This window comes from Nasonia vitripennis, chromosome 1 (assembly GCF_009193385.2).
Source record: "Nasonia vitripennis strain AsymCx chromosome 1, Nvit_psr_1.1, whole genome shotgun sequence".
In the NCBI taxonomy this organism is placed as follows: Eukaryota; Metazoa; Arthropoda; class Insecta; order Hymenoptera; family Pteromalidae; genus Nasonia; species Nasonia vitripennis.
Window position 1 is genome coordinate 20,473,709 of NC_045757.1, and position 22,162 is coordinate 20,495,870.

The 22,162-nt window shown below is 36.7% G+C and overlaps 1 protein-coding gene across 1 annotated transcript; it reads left to right on the top strand.

Annotated features, from left to right (window-relative positions):
- The first annotated feature begins 548 nt into the window (after positions 1-548).
- LOC100679098 lies at positions 549-16,416 on the top strand. The gene is made up of 5 exons (XM_031922965.1): positions 549-1,649; positions 2,479-2,528; positions 3,656-3,970; positions 14,948-15,477; positions 15,749-16,416. Exons 1-5 carry the CDS (start codon positions 1,638-1,640, stop codon positions 15,955-15,957), a joined length of 1,116 nt encoding a protein of 371 aa, XP_031778825.1. The 5' UTR covers positions 549-1,637; the 3' UTR covers positions 15,958-16,416.
- Positions 16,417-22,162: the final 5,746 nt, after the last annotated feature.

Below are 22,162 nucleotides of genomic sequence, written 5' to 3' on the forward strand. Positions count from 1 at the left end.
CATATACACTTAACGGAGGTTCACCAGAGCGTATCTAACATTCTTGTTAACGCAGATGTTGCACGTAGGCTGCGCCTATCTTTTGAAGTCCACTAATTACGTAGCAAAGGCAAGTTCTAGACCGAGAAATAAATGCAGCAAGAGTATACACTTTGTGGAGCATAACGCAGCGCTCGGATAGTATTGAGGTAACGATCAAGCACGATGAGTATGATTCCAAATATGTGCTTATAAAATAAGTGAAATCTTTCAAAGATTTTAACTTCAATGGAAAATTCTTGATTGTGTATGTAAGCGATGGCATTCTGAAGATGTGCAAGTATACACTGATAATAATTTGTAGATCAAATCATAGCTTTTCGAAAAGTGGTTAATTCAATTCTCTCAATATGTTCAAAAAATTGTTTCTGTACATCGATTACACGCTTACTTTTAATTTAATAATCGATAATTGTTACTGTGAGTGTTACTGCTAAACATAAATTTTTATTAATTGCTAATTTACAATACGCACTACGCGTGGTTTTTCAATAAATTTTGCGACATCAGTTGGCAATAGATTTATACAGCTTTGTAATATTACATAATAATAGATGCAATAACAATTGCGATTTATAGTATAAACAACTTTCACAATTTTTAATATTTCTAATGTTTCATACAATTTTAAGAATCTCGAGCAATAAAACGTACACGTTTAGAACACATTGTTACCGTCACTAAATGCACCGAGGGTTATTCTCAACTTTCATGCACGGCTAATAACAAAAGTAACAGCATATGCACCTGAAAATGTTGAACGTGCAATTACGCCGAGCGATAGGCGCGCGCAGAAAGTTCACAACGAAAGTGACGCAGCTGTCTTATTGTCCTCCAAGAAAATGACTTTTTACACTTAATAGCGAGATAGGCAATCGAAGCAAACTATCGAGTGCGGATACGCGCATAGCAATCGCCTCGATAAAATCTGACAGTTCAGCACACCAAAATTCAATTAGCAATGGCATGCGTGCGAGCCTTTCAATCGCCTAGAGAGACAGTTCGCGAGCGGCATTTCTTCAGTAGGCAGAAAAGATCCGCTCGGCGCTTCCTACAACCGCAGCATCTCACGCTATATGGAGCGCATACCGCTCGCGTGAATTTTCAATCCGCCTCGATCCATCGTAATTAGCGTGCCTGCGGGCTATGCGCAGGCAAGAAAGAAAGTGCCGATTAATTGGAGGCTCCTCTCCGAGCGATGTATCACGCAGCCTTGACTAGGTCACGCGTCTGCACATACACTCGGCCATTGTCGCTGATGCACGGAGATCGACAAAGGTGGGAGGTGCAGGACTTCACGCTGCGGTGGCGATCCTCCAATTTTCTTTTCTACGTGCGGCGAACAGCGCCTCGGCCGTTTGTTTTTGCATCCCGCTATTCGTTTTTCCCCACCGTCGTATAAAAGAGCGTATACACGCCAGGCCTCTCGCGCAATGTGTCGGCATCTCTCGCGCTGAATAGACTATTCTCTCGGGCACAGCACACTTATATCCGCATCCGCGTGCAGCGCGCACGTGTGCAGGATACCGCAGCAGTCCGGAGAGCGCAGGCATCGCTCACGGGTCCATCTGACGGCGGAGCTGCACCATTGGATCAGGATGAAGCGATTTGTAAGTGTGGAACTGGATTTTTATGTGTGTGATGATATCGTTGTTTTTGATAGTGCACTAGCGCGCGCGCTCGAACACGGCTGTAATTAGTCCTGGGCGCTTGGAGGATATCGTTTTTTTTTGCTAATGCAGTCGAAGAAAGTAGACGATGAAATTAGCCGTGATGATGGCCTAGTTTTACAGCGTGAATAGCAATTTAGGTGTGCTTTATCGGATAAATGTTCGCGCTTAATTGTCTGAAATATCTCGGCTATTAAAACGCTTGATGGAGTTTTATTAGAACAGGATTTTGATATTCGATGCTGTAATTAATAACTGTGATATTACTGTTCCCTATAAACGATTATTTTTTGTATTTTTTATGTTTTGGTTGTATTCATATTTGAAAAATATTGCATTGAAATAGTAAATGTTAATCGTTAATGTAGTATATAGAAGTAGTTATTTCAACTTCAACTGGGCGAGTGATAAATAATTTAGGCGTTTTATACTTTATAATAAAGTAAATAGATTTTATGTCCATCTAATCGCAAAGTTGGTAACGATTTTAATTGTTTTGTAATCTTTAAACGGCATAGCCTTCATACAATAAAAAGATGCCTAATTTACAGTTTGTTTGAAATGTCTCATTTTTCTTCCCACTCGATAAATATACGTAATATTTGTTTTATAATAACTGTCGCTTAATCACATTCTCATTGTTATCTATTTCTCTTTTCCATTGTCGTTCTTTACTCAGTGACTAGGCTCGTAAACTCTAATAATATTAGTATTCATCCCTGTAATTACATATTATATTTTAGTTATTTATTTTACTGTGTTTTTTTAGGCTGTTTGTGTTGCTGTCCTAGTAACAAACTGCTTGCTCATAGCAAATGCGTAAGTATGCAATCATTGTAAAGTTAAATTATTTTTATAATGATAGATCTCAGAAATGTAGAAAACAATAGATTTTGCCATTCTTTAAAAGTTCTAAAAACTCTTTATTGTCCTTTTCATTTAAAAGGTGATTATTTCCAAAGTGTGTGAACTGCTATTTAACTCTTGAATTTTTTTCATACTGTACAGTTTTATAGTAGATTAAATTTTGAACTTCGAATATAATTAAGTGAATTCAAATCTTTATTAATCATTAATTATGTTTTGGAAATCAATTAGTCAATATGTGTTCAAATTCAATAAGTTGCAAATATATAAGAATAAACAGTCCAAACATCTCAATTCACCATGTACTATATATTGAAGAATGTATACAGTGAAAGGTAGAAAACAAAAACATCGCACCTTTATATTTTTTTATACACTTAAAAATAACTTTTTATTTTACGATCATAGTGTGGAAAATTGTATGCCTAAACGGTTCTTTTCACTGCATGTGTGCACTAGAGCTCTCAATATTTTCCCTACAATAATCCTAGAAAATAAAGTGTAACGCCACTTTCAACTATAAATATGCCGAGGTGAGACGACCAGCAGACTTGAGTAAATGCAATAAAAGTGAATGAAAGCTCCATAACACTTAGAGAAAAATTAACGCTTCGTAGAGTGTAATAGCCTTTCGTATATACCTCTTAAGTATTCCGTAGTATACTTGCGATTTATATTTTGATAAAAAAAGTTTGTCTATAATTTTTAAAAAGAAATTATTTTCAAATTCGGAAGAATAAACTTCACATGCAACTATGATGTGGTGCATCAAAGCTAGCATGCTCTAATTCACAACAAACTCTGAGCGACGAAGAAAATGAAATCTCATAATCTTGCATATTTCAAATGTTACATGATTAAATCTGTACTTTTACGTTCACTCGGCATAATACGGCTCAAATGATAACAAGATCTAAATACAATCCTTGTTTTCGGGTAGTAAAAGTCGGTTATGCTCATGTTAATGGCTCGATGCAAAATTCATGCGGCGTTTGAAGCCTAAACGCTTTCCCCGAAAAGAAATCGCAGCGCAGTAGCTCTCAGAATGATACTCAAGTAAAAAATCGCAATTTCCACAGAGAGAAATTCGTATACGTGGTACCGAGAAGGCAAATACGCCGAAGTCCGACGCTCTCAGTACCATCGAGGCCCAACGTAAGAGCAGCAACACCGTACTTGAAATATCCAACTTTCGGTCCTTATGGACTGGCAAGACCGAGTTTACCTCCTAATAATCAGTTGCCCCACGGAGTCGGGGAATACGAACGTCCTCAGAATGGCATAGACCATGCCGTGACGCCATATGGAAAAGGTGTTGGCTGTGCACCCTATGCGAGAGGATATTTGCCGTACGACAAAAAAGGAGGACTCGTGCCATTCATCAATCAACATAGGTAAGAGTTGTAATTTTAGTATGAATCTAACAATCTTGTTGAGCAACATGTACATATACTACTGCAGATTATAGTATCGTTGTCCTATAAGACTCACAATAACTTGCATTATGTCAGCTCTTTGACCATTTACCAGTCTGATACAGCGTCTGCGAGTCGCATTTAAAATCTGCAGAAAGTGACAAAAAGGTGTTTTTTGATCTAATTTGTAGAGCTATAAATATTAGTAGAGTTCATTAATATTTGAGCTCTACAATTGATTTTTGAACAATGCTATAATTTAAATTGAAACTTTTTCCATATAAAAGTGTACAAATAATCATCATATATTTACAAGTTAATTAAGGGGCCACCACACCAGTTATATAGATATACTAACTGTGTTAAATCGACGCGCTCCTTTGCTTCCAACTTTTAGGAAAACGACTGTACATAGAAGTCTGAAAAAATTACCAGTTATAGTTTTTGATACCGTCTTTGTGCGGAAGCGAGCTGAATAGCAGCCGTCAACGGGATCCTGGAGAAAAAAATACTTTAAAGTACGCTTTCCTTCCGAGCTCCTAACCTCAGCCAAAATAAACAATAAACGATCGATCTGATCTAACTCAAAATATTTGACATATCTGGAAAGTATATCTTAAATATCCTTTTCTCCTGGGAGTCTGTTGATAAATGCTGTCTAGCTCACTTTTATTTATTTATTTATTTATCCAGAGTAAGTACAATAGATTGAATACATCGATTATACAAAAACATTACATAAAAGTAATCCAGCAGAGGAAAATTTCCTGTTCGCCGGTCCGGAATACAAAATGACTTAATAAAACTAAATCTTAAAACTAAAATGTGTAGTTGCTCCGCCGTGTTTGAAATCCAGTAGTACAATCTCCCAGAACAACCCAGCGTTGCAAGTCTTCTTTCAAATCTTCTCTCATTCACCAATATCTCACTAGCATAGATCTTGCTGTCGTGAAACTCTGAGTTGACGCATTTCTGCTCCTTGCAAAAATGATCCTCTCCATGCTATTGAGCCTTGCAGGACATGTAAGACCAACAGTAGAAGTTACTCTATAATGTGGGAACATTTCTTTATGTTGATTTGCAGAGTCACATTTGCACGGCGCTGTGAAAACTATCTCGTCTATAATTACGATGTCTTTATGTGGTGGCTGTCTTTCTAGCTTATCCATCGAGTTTGTGAATATTTGCTTTCCCCTCATTCCTCTGTCGAGATAAAAGGTGCTGCCGCCACCTCTGATAGTAAAGCTTTCGTATTATTGTTCTCAACCATTTTATCAATCTCAGTGAATACTGATTCGATTGGTTTTTTTATCTCCTTAATATGTTTTATACTATCATCTTCTACCTTTTGCTCCTGTTTAACAAAATGTATGTGTTTTGTAATAGAGGGTTTGGGTACGTCACAATTTTCACAGTTTTCTGCCAGCATAAGTTGTTTGTTTTGTTTCTCTGCATTTCCTAGAGTAGACTTGAAAACCTTATCTTCCGTTGTTGTAGTCCTAATAATCTGCTTCTTTTCTGTTTTGAGTTTCCACGTGTTTATAATCTTATTTGCTATCTGCTCGATAGCTCTTTTATTTTCTGAAGTTAGGTTATTCATTTTCTTCCAATTGTAGTTAGATATTCGAGCGATTATGGTGCAGTATACACATGTTATTTGTGCATATGTATGTTCGTATGTTAAGCTTCAATTTATCAAATGGACTTCCAATGTAGGATATGCATATTCAATAATTTTCTTTGTTAGAGGTAGTGAAAATTCCTTATTTTGTATATTTTTGCAGTTAGGTTGTATATGTTGTTCTAGACAACACTTACAGTTAAAAAAGTAATTTATTCTTCGACAATCAATTTTTGTTGTTATGGACGATTAGTTTTATTTTGCATTATAGGCTGTTTTCTTTGATCCACTTTTTAATTTTAACCTTTCTGATGTTGTTGTTTGTTAAATCCTTAAGTTCGTTTGCTAATTTGTTGAAGGTTGTTAAAGCTCTTATATAGCTATTTTTTATGCTTATCTTTCTGCGACGTTTGGGAATTTGTATACTTTTGTGCCTAGTGGTTTTATCTGAATTTAAATAGTTATCCTGTAGTTCTATATAATGGTACATCAGTGATTGATATGTGAAAGTTTGTTCCAAATTAAGTGGTTGATTATCAACTAAGAATTTATTATTATTTACTATTTTGAGTAGTTTGTTCTGTAGACTTTGAAGACATCTAATTATGCTTGTATATGCACCACCCCAGGCTATGATGCCATAAGAGGTGATGCTATGAAACAGTGCATAATATAGCATTTTCAAATTCTCGGTAGACATAATTCTTGAAAGCTTGTAAAACAAAAACGTTAAATATTTAGTTTTGTTATATATATGTAGTTAATATGAATATCCCATTTCATGTTGCTGTCGAAAATAACGCCGAGATATTTAGCGTCATCAACTCGTTTTATTTGTTTACCATGAATATTTATGTTTAGATTTTTTGGGATACTAGTAGCGGTATTACCAAATTCTACGTATACAGTTTTTTCTGTATTAAGTGACAATTTACTTAATGCCAGCCAGTTGGCTATATTGTCAAGGCGGTTATTCATTTTTTCTTTAACCTCTTGCCAATCATTATCTGCAGTTATAACTGCGGTGTCATCAGCAAAAGATAAAATTGTGTTGTTTGGCATTGTAACTAGTAAATCATTGATGTAGATGATAAAGAGTAATGGCCCAAAAATAGTACCTTGAGGTACACCCATGCTTAGAGTTGAATTGAAATCGCTTACTTTGTTATTTACTTTTACCCTTTGTTTTCTGTTGCTTAGGTAATTTTTTATAAGTTCATGACTGATTCCTCTAATTCCATAGTTATATAGCTTGTCAAGGAGAATTTGATGGTCCACCGTATCAAACGCCTTGACAAGATCAAGGAAAGTGATTGCGATAGGACTGCTTTTGTCAAGTTGATTATAAATCTGATTTGTTACTTGGTAGAGGGCATCTTTAGTACTTCTGTTTTTCCTAAAACCAAATTGCTTATCTGAGAACAAGCTACATTCATCAAAGAAATTTAGTATACGTTTATGTAACAATTTTTCGAAAATTTTTGCAATATTAGATATTAGCGAAATTGGTCTGTAATTGTTTAGTAGATATTTTTCTTTAGCTTTGTGTAAAGGAATAATTTCTGCAATTTTTAGAGCTTCTGGCCATATTGCCTTTTCCAAACTCAGATTTATTATGTGAACCAGAGGATCACAAATATACTCGTGTATTGTTTTTAAAGAGTATTGATGCCATCAATTCCACCATTTTTATTTTTCATATTATTAATTATTTCATGTATTTCTTTATAGTTTGTTGGGTGTATAAAAATACTTTTGTTGTTCATGCTTGGCATCTTTATTTTCTCATTCTTTGGCATATTTATTTTGCCTTGTAACTGCTTACCTATGTCGCAAAAGAAGTTGTTCATATGTTCGGCCATCTCATTTGCATCAGTGATTTTTGCGTTGTTATTTATAATATAATTAATGTTATTGCACTTTTTAGGATTCTTACCTATTTTATTATTAATAATTTTCCACAAATTCCTTTGATTGCACATATTCATTTCTATCTGTTTTTTATCAAATTCTTCTTTTGCTTTGTATATAATTCCATTAAGTATTTTGACATAATTATTATATGCTTCTTTTTTTGTTAGATTACTAGGATCACTTTTCCATATTTTATACAGTTCCTCTTTTTTATTGCACGATATCGTTATTGCTTTCGTTATCCAGTCTTTTCTTGGTTTCATTTTATTGTGATTATTCTTTCGCACTTTATATTCAGCATTTTTTGTGCACGTTTCGATTTTTAGAATTAGGTCATTTAATGCCAAATTTGGATCTGATATTAATAAGATGTCTGACCAATTTACCCTTTCTGCAGCTTTCCTTAGCTTGTTGTAATTTATCTTTTTATGTTCTTCATGACTAGAATTGTTTTTAATGCCCTTTAGCGATATCATTATTGGGTAATGATCATTGAAAGGGACAATGAGTTTGAAGGTTTTGTATTTTATCTTGCTTAGCTTAATAAAGAAATTGTCTATGCAAGAGCCCTTATTTATATTAGTAGTCGATGGTCTAGTTATGCTGGTTATTCCCGGGTAATACCCATTCTCTAGAAATACTTGTAAGAATTCCTGGTCTACCACATCTTGATTTAAAATATCGCAATTACAATCTCCTATTATTAAGTTATTTTTATATTTCTTTTTAAGTTTTATAAGGTTTTTGATGTTTAATAAAAATTCTGTTTTGTGCATATCATGCGATCTATAAATTGCTGATAATATTATTTCTTTATTATTTGTTAAAGTAATTGTAGAGTTGATAATCTTGAGATTGTTTATTTGAATAATTTCTGTTGTTTCAATTATGTTTTCACTTATGTATATAGTTACTCCATCTGATTTATTTATTCTACTATCATTGTATTACATTTTATAGCCTTTTATATTAAAAATTTCGTATTTTTCAAGATTCCAAGTTTCAGTACAAACAATAATACACGGTTTTACTTCTAGGCTGTTTAAAAAAACAAGTAGTTTGTTATAATTTGCATTTAAGCTTCTTATATTAATACATAAAATTATTTCTTTATCATTAAACTTCCATGCAAAGATTGTACCGACAATTAGGTCCTGTAATTTTTTGAGAGTCATAAGAGCCCTCGTTTTTCCAGAAGTTGGGAGCAAGTGATCGCGTAAATTAACAGTAGTAGTATATCTATATAACTGGTGTGGTGGCCCCTACATTGATGAGATGAAAATGACGAGATTTGGTATAGATAAGTTAGATGCTGCAAAATAATATGATCATTTTTACGGTCTCATAACATTTTATACATTGTCGCATATATGTATCCTTAATCCGTAGCAGTCTCATAATTAGACTTTAAAAACAAATTATCATAATTGATTAGCTATGTTTTTGCAGCCTCTAACTTATCTGGACTAAATCTCGTCATTTTCATCTCATCAATGTAAATACATAATAACTTAAATACATACTTAAATCGATCATATTTTACCTTTAAAATCGTCTGTAAAAATATAAATTCATATGTACAAATATACAGCCGAGTAAAAACAACTTGGATCCTAGAAGTTGAACTTTTTTTAGTACACATCTACCAGACTAATTTCTTTTGGTTTCTTGAACTGTCCACACAATACTCAAAGATATCTTTTATAGCACAGTGTGGCTAAAATCCGCTGTTAAGTCACGCCTATCTGTGACTAAAGTAGTCCTTTTTTTGCACCGTGTTTATCACACTCGCTACGCGACGTATTTATGTACCAAAAATAAATATTGACAAAGCAATTCAATTTACATAATATTCTACTTTTTTAAAGGTATAAAACCTTGCAAAAAATGCAATAAATCATCCGTGCAACTACTCCTCCATACTCAAAATCACTTTTTTTTTAATAAAAAAAAAATGAATTCTATATTGCGTATAATTTGAACACCCACGCAAGTGCACATTTTACGCACGTGCTGCGAACGATATCTTTAGATTCAGAGAGCGTAAAATTGCAATTTTACTTGTTAATTGAAGTAGTATGATAAAATGAGCTCAGAAAAGAGAAAACTGCCGACGATTTGAATTCCTGCTCACTGTGCGCCGGGACGAAAGCATCGCATTCCATCCTGGTGCTCAAAAAGGAATGTAGTGCTTTCGGCTCGTGGTTACGTATACAGTCAACGGGAGAGAAAATGGCATGTCCATAGCACGTGTTAATTTATACATGCTATGGGTTTGCCAATTTTTTTCCATTTTCACGATTTCTGCCAAAAGAATAGCATGCATGTATGATATTAGGCCGATCACGCACTTGTATATAGCAATATACTATAGTTGCGCATTTAAAGATGCTAAAATAATAATATTCTGCACACATTAATGAAAAGCTATGTAGAGATGGTACTATCATTTTTTAGGCTCAATCTTGGTATATGGAAGTGCCACATATCAATAGAATAAAATAACAGTTAATTTTCGTATGCAAAGAATGGATAAGTAATATCTCGCGCAATTTTCGACAAATCGAGTTAAAATTTCATAGCTCTTTTTTCTAGAAATGCAATAGTATATTTCGATACAAGTGCGCAAAAGTCAACTTTTCGCACGTGTATCGAACGTTATTTTTTGATACAGGGGCGAAAAATGTACTTGAACGCACACGGAGTATGCGTAAAAGTGCATTTTACACACACTGTATCGAAAAATCTTATTATTTCCATCTTGAAGTGGTATCGAGTATTATTAAATTGTTCATTAGATCTACTTTTAGTTTTTTTTTAGACAGTTTTTACGTTTGTGAACGTAATGATAATATAATAGATTTTCTTCTATAGATAGGCTTACTAAGGCCTTTCCATATCGTATAACTAATTTATGTACTGTAAAATCAGCATCCGTAGAATGATCGGTTTTATAATATTTAAGACATGAAGAGTATAGTTTGTTGTAATATTTATTAGTAAAATTTTAAAACATTAGTTTTAAAATACTGCATGGGCATACAAAAACATTTTGCTTGTCAGTTAATCTCCTTCTGACCTTATTCTCATATTCACTTCATTTCATCAGCACCGTGTTTACAAACTGTTTTTATGCTACTTTCTCCTTTTTTATATTCTTATAAAGTGCGTTTCAATACTTTTAGTATTCGCCAGTATGAAGAGCTACTAGAATCTAGAAAATAGATTCTGCTAAGTGAAATAACATGATATTTGATGTCATAATTCTTGATGAATTGCAAACTATATCAAAGTAACAATCTGGAAAAATAAAATTTTTAATACATGCAACTTTGCTATAGTAGATTCTACACAGTTCTTCACTAAAATTATACTTTTGTAAATATTTAAAAACAGAAAAATTGTTATTCGAGTTAAGGGCTACTAAACTAGGTTTTTTTTGTTACTTTTTTTTTCTTTTTTTTTTACATGGCATTTGGAACTCGAAAATTCATCGCCTCATCTACGCAAGCCTTCCACGCTGCCCTATCTTGTGTCAACCCCACCCAAGATGCACCTCGCCGATCGACACCCACCCGTCCTATTTCTACTAGATCCGCTTTTACGTTGTCCTCCCATCTACGTCTAGGTCTACCTAGAGGTCGCGTTACCATCGGCCTGCCCTTCATGACACGCGCTGCCGTACGGTCGACTCCCATTCTCGCTACGTGCCCTGCCCATCCCAATCTGCGCGATTTTATTATTCTGTTAATATTTGGTGACGCGTACAGATTGTGTAACTCATCATTGTGTAGTCTCCTCCATTCCCCGGTTTCCTCATCTTTCTGCGGCCCGTATATTTTTCGCAAGACTTTATTTTCAAATAGCCTAAAACGGTTGTCCGCCTGCTTAGTGAGAGCCCACGTTTCGCACCCGTACAGAACCACCGGCAGTATTATTGTCCTGTATATTCTTATTTTAACGTTTTTAGACAACAGCCTCGACTTAAGTAAATTACTCACGGCGTAGAAGCAAGCATTACCCGAATGGAGTCTCTTATTTATTTCGACATTAATCTCGTTTCTATCATTTATGGTCGTACCCAGATACCTGAATTCGCTAACCTTTTCAAAAGTAAAATTCCCAACTCTAAGATCTTCCTCCCCTCTGCAGATGCCTAGCATATCCACAATCATGTACTTTGTTTTTGACTCACTCACTTCTAACCCTGTATACTCCACCGCTTTTATGAGGATTTCCGCGTTTCTTGCTACCGTTTCCCTACAATCCCCCAGTATATCCAAATCATCTGCGTAGCCTAGTATCTGCGTTGTTCCATTAAGCGTTGCGCCCAGCTGGCTAACCTGCATTTTTCTAACGGCATACTCTAACGTTAAGTTGAACAGCACCGTAGAGAGCCCATCCCCTTGTTTTAAACCATCGCGTATCATGAAGGGTTCTGATACATTACCGCCTACTCGGACCTTTCCCGTGCTTCCGTTCAGACATATTTGAATTAATCTCACGAGTTTTTTCGGTACACCGAGAAGTACTAGAATTTGATACATTTTGCTTCGCTTAATAGAGTCGTACGCTTTTTTAAAATCTATAAATAGTTGGTGTATGGTTTCACAAAATTCCCACTTTTTCTCTAACAACTGTCTTATGGTAAACATTTGATCGCTCGTCGATCTGTTGCGCCGAAATCCGCACTGATAATCTCCTACTATATCTTCCGCGAATTGAGTGAGTCTAGCTTGTATTACGTTTGACAGAACTTTGTAGCACGTTGCTAAAAGTGAAATACCCCTATAGTTATTGCAGTCTGTCTTATCCCCCTTTTTAAAAATCGGTATAATGATAGATTCTTTCCAATTTTCGGGTATTGTTTCATTTTTCCAGATGGCACATACTAGTTTATAGATTTTGAAAGTGAGCTCGACGCCCCCATATTTGAGTAATTCAGCTGGTATAGAGTTATTTCCCGCGGCTTTGTTGTTTTTTAGTTTTTTAATCGCGGCCTCTACTTCTTGGTAGCTCGGTTCCTCCACGTGGGGTTCAGCAGTGTGAATTTCGTCCCCTTATTCTTCGCTATTTTCGTGCACGTTTAATAATTTATCGAAATAATTTTTCCACAGCGACAGTAATTCGTTGTCATTTGTTACGAGGTCCCCGTTTTCATCCTTCATCAATTGCGCTCTACTCCTAAAACCCTTTCTGATGGCGTTAATCCCTCTGTACATTTCGCGGGGGTTATTTTCCTTACTGTTAGTTTCTATTCTCCTAATAAGATTCTTTTGATACTCCCGCTTCTTATTTCTGTAGATCGCGCTCGTCTGTTTCCTTACGTTAGAATACTCTTCTACGGTCCTATCGCTTCTATTTTATAAGCTATCTAATTTAGCCTTTTTGCGCCTTTCAAACCAGAGTTCGCACTCTTCGTCAAACCATGGTTTGCTCTTTGGCTTTTTCTTTTTACCCAGTACTTTGTTCGCGGCCTCTTTTACCGTTTTTTCGATGTCCCCCCATAAGCTATTCGGTTCGTCATTCCCCTCCGGCGATGTGTTTGCTTCTTCAAGTGCCTGAAACCTGTTATTAATTTCTATCTGGTACCTAATTCGCTCTGTTCTATCTCGTAGTTTCTCAATATCGAAGCTATCTACCTTGTTTGCTCGCTTACTATTTTGATTCGCTACTAGTCTAGCTCTTAAGTTGGCTACTACTAGGAAGTGGTCCGAGTCGCTATCTGCCCCTCTGTAAGCCCTTATGTCAAGAACATTAGTATGACGTCTTTTTTCAATGAGGAAATGATCAATTTGGTTCTGTGTGGCCCCGTCCGGTGATGTCCACGTTGCCTTGTGTATGTTCTTGTGCTTAAAACACGTAGTTTTGATTATAAGATCTTTTGCCGCCGCGAAATTTATGACCCTAATACCGTTATCATTGCTGGCTTCGTGCAGGCTTTCCTTACCTATAGTAGGCCTAAACATTTCCTCCCTACCTATTTTAGCATTGAAAGCGCCTAATACTATTCTTGTGTCGTAAGACGCGAACTGGTCGATTACCTGCTCTAAACTTTCGTAATAGAGATCCTTAGCTTCTTCTTCTTTGTCCTCCGTAGGACAGTGTACATTAATAAATACATATCTATACCATTCACCTTCGATAATGATGTACGAGAGCCTATCATTGACGGATTTGAAACTTTTAACCGAATGTATGATGCTTTTGCTTACGAGAAATCCGGTGCCTAGAGATCCCCCACTACCGGCCCCATACAGGTACGTGAAGTTACCCGATGCTAGTACTCCGCCATCTGGCCACCGCGATTCCTGTATTGCTACCAAATCTAGATTGTACCTATCAGCTTCCTTTACGAGTTCTTTAAACGCACCTGCTCTGTATAGACTGCGAACATTCCAAGTTCCGACCCTTAAGTCCCTTTTCGTTCGGATTTGATTTTTTTGAGCCATGATGTTATGTTAAACCCGCGCGCTTCGGATCCTGTTCCACCGTTCTAGAGGTGATAACCCCCATACCTCTCTAGAACTAAGTATGAGGCTTTCCGACTTTGACGAGGACAGTGTCAATTCGTCGTCAGACACACTACGGTTTCATTCTCGCATCGTAACGCCCCCCTGCAAGGCAGCGCGCCTTCGCTGGCATCGTTACCGCGTAAGACCAGGTGACGAATCATTCTACACATCCCCTTTCGGGGCAGTTGTCATCGCTCCCGCATCCTCCTCGGCAGCAGGATTTTTGCCCATTTTTGTAATGTGTGATAAAAGAGATAGATTGAGAGATAAGAGATAATGTGAAGTGTTTTTGTTGTTGTGGTGCTTGCGTAGTGTTTCTAGATGAATGCGTTCGACAGTGTGGGCTCATCACACCCACGCCTGTTCCTATCGGCTGTCCGCGGCTGCTTATTCAATTTATTCGCAGCTAACCTCTTTCTCAGAGGCTGTTCCTCTATCCGCAACCTAAGGACGCGCTGTGTAGTGGAGATAGGCACCCACCTGTCCGATCTGGACGACAACGCCCAAGACCCGCTTAGGGTAGCGGCATTGTAACAGTTTTTTTTTTTTGTTACACTATTCGAAAAAAGAAAATCGCTTGCAAATCATCATATGTTATCGAAGAGCAGTGCAATTATTTTTATTTTCTAAATAGAATTTAAGAAAGGAAAAATAGGCCTTGTTTAACTGCACACACAATTAATGTCTTGGAGAGAAAACAATAATGTTAGATTGATAGAGCCAATAAAGTACAAACTATAAATTTTAATATGAGTTAAAATTTTTTTTGAAAAATTGTAATTTTAATCAAAATCATGAAAGATTTATGTTTCTCCATCAATTTACGTTATGAGTCCACATTTAATAATAAATCTTCATCATAGCATCATTATAAATAGAACATCTCATTTTTACTGATTATAATAGATATCCAGTGGAATCCACAAGGCCCTGTTTTCCTCCGGGCCCCGTCTATGGCCCAACGTCGGTATCTAATGGATACTACCACCGACTGGTCAGCAACGATCCCTACGTAACCGACAAGAACTTACCCGTCAGACCGCAGTCATCAGATCAGCCGATTCAAACAGCATACACCGGTAACCATCAGCGCCCGCTAACTGGTGCTGAGGATCAAACAATTTCACAGAAACAGGTCGCCCAACCAGCAGCATCGTCTAACTACCCCAAAATGGGTACCATACTCGTGACTCCTAGCAGCGTTGGCTATCAACAACAGGAGGCGACGCGAACTGGTGATTTGGCAAAGGAAAGCAGCAACGCGGTTTCGAAGGTACCTTCTAGATCGGCAATCGGTGCCGGTAAAGGTGGAATCGTACTACGGGATACTATTCTACTCGGCGACTATGAGAAGAAGTTTGCTGAATTCACTAAGAGCTGGCCCAAACTCTCAGCATTTTCCGGAGTATTTGGTGATGCAAGCTCTTTCTTTCGAGGTAAGCCTTTATATTTTTATTTATTTTATTTTTGTTTTTTGTTCGATTGGTGACTAAAAACGGATTTAAAATGGAATATACAAATATTAACAATTAAAATAATTACTTTTGCTACAAAACGTTTTTCGTCTTTCTTTTTTTACTCATGAAATAATTGTTATTTTATTAATCTTTATTAATCTGTCAAAAAAGTTCTAATATTCCCATAAATGTGAATTGATAAAACCTGTTGTTTTTTTTTCTGTAATAAAATGTATCATTGCTGTTACAGGATCATCACTAAATCCGTCGATATCGTCCGGCTTGGCAAGAAGTTCAGATAACATAGATACATCAAATTTAATCGGCAGACAAGGTTATGCTGTCAAGGAAGAAATCGATGAACCACCTTTCGATTTTAGATCGAATCCACTCATTGCATCTCCATTACATGTATATCCGACACCCGCAGCTTCTGCGTTTTTTAAACATCTAGTTTAACTTTTATAAATATAGTGTATTAGATTAGATTTAAACAGATTGCGGCATGAAAATATTGAGCATTGATTTCAATATTTTTATAAAATAGCAATCGCATGTAAATAATTTTTTACCTGGAATAGTGATAGAATCCCTTGATTTCAAATCATAATATTATTTAATAAAATTAACAAAATAATAATTTATTGCAAAGAATTGCCTTAAGCATCTTCGAATACTACGATATCGAAAACACATTTTACATTGTACATGCGTAATTTTGAATAGTCGATATAATCTATTATCGCGATCGACTCATCCATTAAACGTATGACTTCAGAAATTATATGAGTGGAACTAAGCTTTCAAACTTCTATAGGTTCATAAAACTATTTCATTAAAAAAATAACTTTCTCACATCGTGATAATCAAAAGATGAAAAATCGAAAATAATAAATTTTGCGAATGTCTTGCATTGCATTAGAGCTTTTATTTATTTATACTCCATTTATGTATAAAATTGTAACATACTTAGTAATACACAAAATTGTTACCTTCATCCATCTTCGTTTATAAACGGACGAACATCATTTTTTTATTCTAAAAATTTCAATTTGTACAATTATTATATCATTATTTAGCATATAATTTCATGTTTGATTATTAATCATAACACGCAGATTTTTTCCATAATTATAAAAAGTGAATCTGCATTGTAGCGAGACTATCTGTAGAGTAAATCGCGGAAGTCGTGAGTTCGGTTTAACGATTGTTTCGAAATTCTTCTCCCGTCTGGCCGGAATAATGTTCTTCCCATATGCGTTGATTCAGATCATTGATCTTCATGAAATAGGGAATTGAAGTGCGATGATCGAAAGCCATATAGCCGAGCCTCCAGAGCCTCGAGAATGAAAGTGCCTGAATACCATTCACTTTCTCGTGTCGAGAGATATTACGAATGCGTAAATTATCATAGCTGAACTTTTATTTGTACATTTTTTTCCCGAAATTTATCGAATACATTAGCATGATTCAAAGTACAATCCATATAAAACCTCTTGATAATTAAAAATAAAAATATTTTTCTAATATGGGAGTCAGATCTGTGACGAATTATGATTTTTTCGCACTAAAATGCATACAATACGAACATTGATAAACATTTTTTATGGAAAGCAATAATACATTTTTCGTTTACTACTACGCGTCAAAATGCTATACAAAGTGTAAGTGCGTGTTTTACTTACACGTTGTTAGACTTATAACTTACAACTTTCGTCTGACTTCATAGTTTACGAGAATGTTCAGCTTTTGTTACGACGGAAACTCCGCTCTTGTAAACTTAATTGGAATTAATGGAAAAGTTTAGAAAGGCGAAAGCTTTAGTTTCGTGTATAAAAATGGGAAACGATAGTTATCTAGATGCTTTACAAGTTTTAATATTAAAAAAAAAAGATTCGAAACATTAGAAAAAAAAGTATTTTTGTAAAAAAACAAAGCTGACTGTAATTATATTGCACTGTATACAAATTTCTTATCAACGCATCAAAATGTTTTATCAAAAATGTTCTGAAATTATAAAACTTTGAACGCGGTGGTAAAGCTAACTTCAAAAATTCAAATTATATGTTCAAGTATGACATCAATAGATCCACTTTGCGAATTATAATAAGAGAGATTCTCGAACAGTAGAAGCGTTTTCGAGAAAGCTCAGCAACTCGTTAATCACCTCCTTAAAATCGATAAACAGCGCTTAATGTCTCAAGAATGGGTAACACACAAAGCCCGCGCAGCCGCGCATCGTCTAAAAAGCCTTGTCAAACCTCTTCGCCTTCCGAGGAAGAGCGATCTCCCGATAACTTTCCTGGCGTCGAGAGTCGACTCTCGAAACACAATTGCGAACAAGCATCTTTGAGAGCGCCTCGCACATATGCGAGACACACAGGTGACAAACATCCGCTCTCCCTCCGTGCAAGAAACGCAGCTAACGTAAACAAACCTGCGTCATTGCACTTGCAGTCTCGATCGTCTTTCAGTACCTATTGCATCCAATCTCTTCTCTACCGTCGTGGGCAATTTGTCGTCTGGATGTCTGCAGCGACTCTCTCGTCTATACCGCGTGCACGTATACGGCCGAGTGCGAGATCAATAGCCCCGTAAAGGCGCGCGAGGCACTCTTACCTCTTACGCGTTCAGGAAAGAGAGGAGAAAAAACAACACACGGGCCGAATGCCACGGTCACCCGGTTCTTCGCTCTTCTCGCATCCCTCGCTCGCGCTCACTTTCACTCGAAAGTCCCGGCAACGCGCGGCGAAAGTTGCACCGACGCCTGCTGCAACGAGTCAGGATCGCTTGCGCCGATTATGCCGGAAATAAAAGAGCGAGTAAGGACCTCCTGAAGCTGAGGCTCTCGCTCGATTCTCGTGCTTTGTAGGTATATGTACGCTTGTAACATCGCGGCGGTTCTAGTGTGCTGTGCTGCTTGCGTCCGAGGCAGCTGCTCCCATTTTGAGCCTTACGGGTTTGCAGGAATGTGGATTTTCTTAATTCGCGCGAGAATTCACGCACTTTCATATGCAGAGACTTTTATTGTACGAGGTGATTTATGAGTTGGAGTCATTTTTTAGGGTCAGTGTACTCGTTACAACGCTGTTAGATTAATATCTTCCTGGTGTGCGCATCATTATATAGCATCTAAGTTATAGTATGATCGCCTAAGTGCGGGAACACCTTTTAACTTTCGTTCTTCCTCCATGTAGACAGCGAACAGTCAATATTAATTTTAATGATATCGAAATTTCAGAATAGCTTTTGCTGGTAAATAAAAAGTTAAATTTTACACTCATCGATTTCTACTACACAACACATCCCGTCAGTAGATATGGTCGAGTTTATAGCTAATGTCAATTGCTTTTTCGACTTCTGGATGTATTGTATTTGCATGTGTTTCGTTAAAAGCAGCAAAGCTATACAAATCGAAATTCAGTTTAGGCTAAACTTACAACAGTTTTGAACTAAAACGTTCAGAGGCATGCGTAAATTTTTGATTTTTAAATGTCGAGAATCCTACGTTAGTAGAGATCATGCGCGAAAACTAACAGCCAAACGGATGACAAAAATTATAATTGTCATGCATTACTTAGAGTGCGAAAACTTTAAAAATAACAATAACAAATTATCTACAAAACAATCTTTAAATCTTACATATGCACATGAGTTTGCGAGCATAAACAATGTAGTGCAATCAGTATCCTCATAAAAAAAGTTATAAAACTTACGCGTAGCTTTTACATCGAAAACACCACGTAAAGCCTATGTGTTTAAAGAAAGTGAAATTGTTGATTCGTTCGGTTTAGTATCTAAGAAGATCTTGCAAATGAAAAATTTTGCATTACCCTCTCATAGTTTCGTGTAGTGTTTATTTATACTATACGCAAATACTAATATATCGATTCCAAAACATCTATAAAACAATTATATTGACAAGCAGTCCATACATTCAATTGGAAAGTAATGTACAGGATAAGATAAGTAAATTTATCTCACATTCCCAACAAAATGAAATAAACTTTTCCAAGCGAGAGAAACCACGGCGAACGTACTGTGCCGAGCAGTATATAAAAATCTGGCTTTTCTCCCGAAAACCATTTGTATGACTTGAAAAATCTTACGACAAGTTAAAAAGCCATAAAGAAGCCTCACTGATTTCGAATAGAGCATCTTATGAAAAGGAAATCCGAAAGTTAATTTTACCACGAAGCACATTTTACTCTCGCTTTCTTGGCTCATATTGTTTCTCACGAAAAGAATATGCGTATACCCACACGTGTATAAAAATTTCCATTCGACTGCCTATATGGACAACGACTAACTAATGTCTTCCTTCGCCTCGAACGAATCTACATCTCGAGATATGTCTTACTTTAATCCGCGCCTATAATCAGAGAAATGCAGGTAACACACTTTACTGTGGAAGGCAGCGCGTTAAAAGCCTTCCAGTGTTTTGCCTCGTCTCCGTATACGAGCGATAAATCACAATTAATCACAGAGCTATTCCGCTGAAGCGTCCGATTTCTAATGCACATCGTTATCGCATTTTTGTCTGCGAGCGTATACACATACGCACGTGGAGAGAAGAAATCAGTTTAAACGCCACGCGCACGAATATCCGGGCACCGCAGGTTTCCAGCTTGATTGAGTAACGATTCAGTTTGTTTCTGTCCTCTAGTGATTAAAGGAGCCGATCTCTGGCAATAGTTTCAAGGTTAAATGTTGACCTTGCATAAAAGTTTTATTTAATTTTGGAAGAAATGGAGTTCTGATGCAGTATTCATGCAATTGCGCGCATAATTTATGTACTTGTATCTGTTAAAAAAAACGAATAGGTATATTTGTTAAACCCTTATTAGATATTATTCATACTCGAATGCTCAATCACGAAGGTCCGAAAAACTTGATCAATTTTGAAAGTTCACCTTCACTAGTCTTGTTGTTTTCCATATAATATGTAAAATTCACTTCGTCCTTTTCTTCAAGAAAATGATCATACCTGCGCATACATGCATGTGCGCGACCGCCCATTATGGCTTTTGACACTTTCACCACTTTACGTTTAACGACGCAAAAGTAAAAATTTCAGAGATTTTTTTAATTTTAAATTTCAAGCGCAACCACACTGAGTTTATGTCGTCTCGTAAAAGCAAATATCTATTTCCAACAATAGATGCAAAGTATTGCTCAGAAACATTGCATAATTCATCGTCGGGCAGAACCGAAACAACGACTCGAGCATTTTAAAGAAGACCTTTAAATCAAATGAATGAGTGTCTACGCCGATGCGATAGAGTCTTTAATAGTCCGCGTCCCATTATCGCACCGAAATCAAAACACTTCCGATTTCATAAGAAGCTTGGCCGTGCCGGTAAACACAGTGTACGAAGAAGTTAACGCGTGTTGATAAAATCGAGCAGATCTGATCTAGACGTGCGCAAGCAGCAGAGCGTGAAATAAAGCAGTGTAAGGAAGCGACAATTAGTTCAGATACAGACGATAATAATCGCGGTGATCGACTCCGCGAGCAAAAGGTCGCCGGCAGCAGTGCACTCGGCCGGCGTGAAAGGGAAAGGATGTCGCAAGAAGAAAGCCAAAGTCCGATGCTCCCGCGAGGAAAGAGGCAGCTACCGTCATCCGATATAACGACGTACGGCCATGTGTGTGTATGCGTGAATTGGCTACGGTATAGCAATAAATATGTACATACGTGTACGGACTCAGGTTGCGCGGCTTGGTATAAGTCACACGCGCGCGCTCGGGAGAAATTCGCCCCGAGGTATATAATACGTCCTATAGCGATCATATAACCATAGTCCTGTTTGTATAATATCCTTTCCTTCGTGCAGTGATGCTACGATTTCACAACGACGTGTGGTGGCGTTCGCCAGGATAACGACTGCGTAATTCGCGCTCTGCTTTGAACCTTTTTTTATTGCATTGTTGGGAGAGACTCGATCGTCGGCTCAAGAATACTGATGCCTCCGGGTGCGGAAGAGCTACTCTGGACGATGAATTCTTTTAACGTTCATAGGATAACGAATCAGCAGGCGATGGATATAGGAAGGGAATATTGTTCATGCAGAGCGAAGAGCCTCAACGAGATTAACTCGAGGATTTCCGAGATTTCACTTTCTCAAAAATTACAAGGCTTCGGGTATGAGGCTTGCATTAAGTGGATTGTTGGATAACGCGAGCATGCAAATTCAGGTGTATGTTATTTATTGAATCAGGATTTTCCTATTTTATGGTGGAATCTGAAATTAAAGATTTAAAACAAAATAAATTATCGCGTTATCCGGCTTTCCAAAACGAAATTAGCAAAAAATCAACGCCAATTAGAAAAAAAAACTACATGATGCCGGATAGAACCATCCGTATACAACTTTCGTATAGATTGTTTGCATGAATTTCCCATACGATTCGCGGTGTAATAGCAGTTCTCACGTGAAGAATAAAAATTTGATTTTCATAGTCTGTTACCGAATCATATGGGTCGCTGATTTCGCCCAACCAAAGATTCGTAGGTTTCTCTTTTCCACGTATTTTTATGATTCCTGAAAGCGCATGGAAACATCACATGCTGGAATAGAGCACTGTGGAATCAAAGCTCAATTTAGAGAGATTTATATGCAGCCAAGCTACAATTGAGTTTGATCTCTCGATACGTGTGAAA

Bases quoted from the DNA above. Each gene is read 5' to 3' on its own strand.
- LOC100679098 (XM_031922965.1), top strand. The intron at 2,529-3,655 runs GTAAGTATGCAA...CAATTTCCACAG, and splicing joins TGCTTGCTCATAGCAAATGC to AGAGAAATTCGTATACGTGG. The intron at 15,478-15,748 runs GTAAGCCTTTAT...TTGCTGTTACAG, and splicing joins TGCAAGCTCTTTCTTTCGAG to GATCATCACTAAATCCGTCG.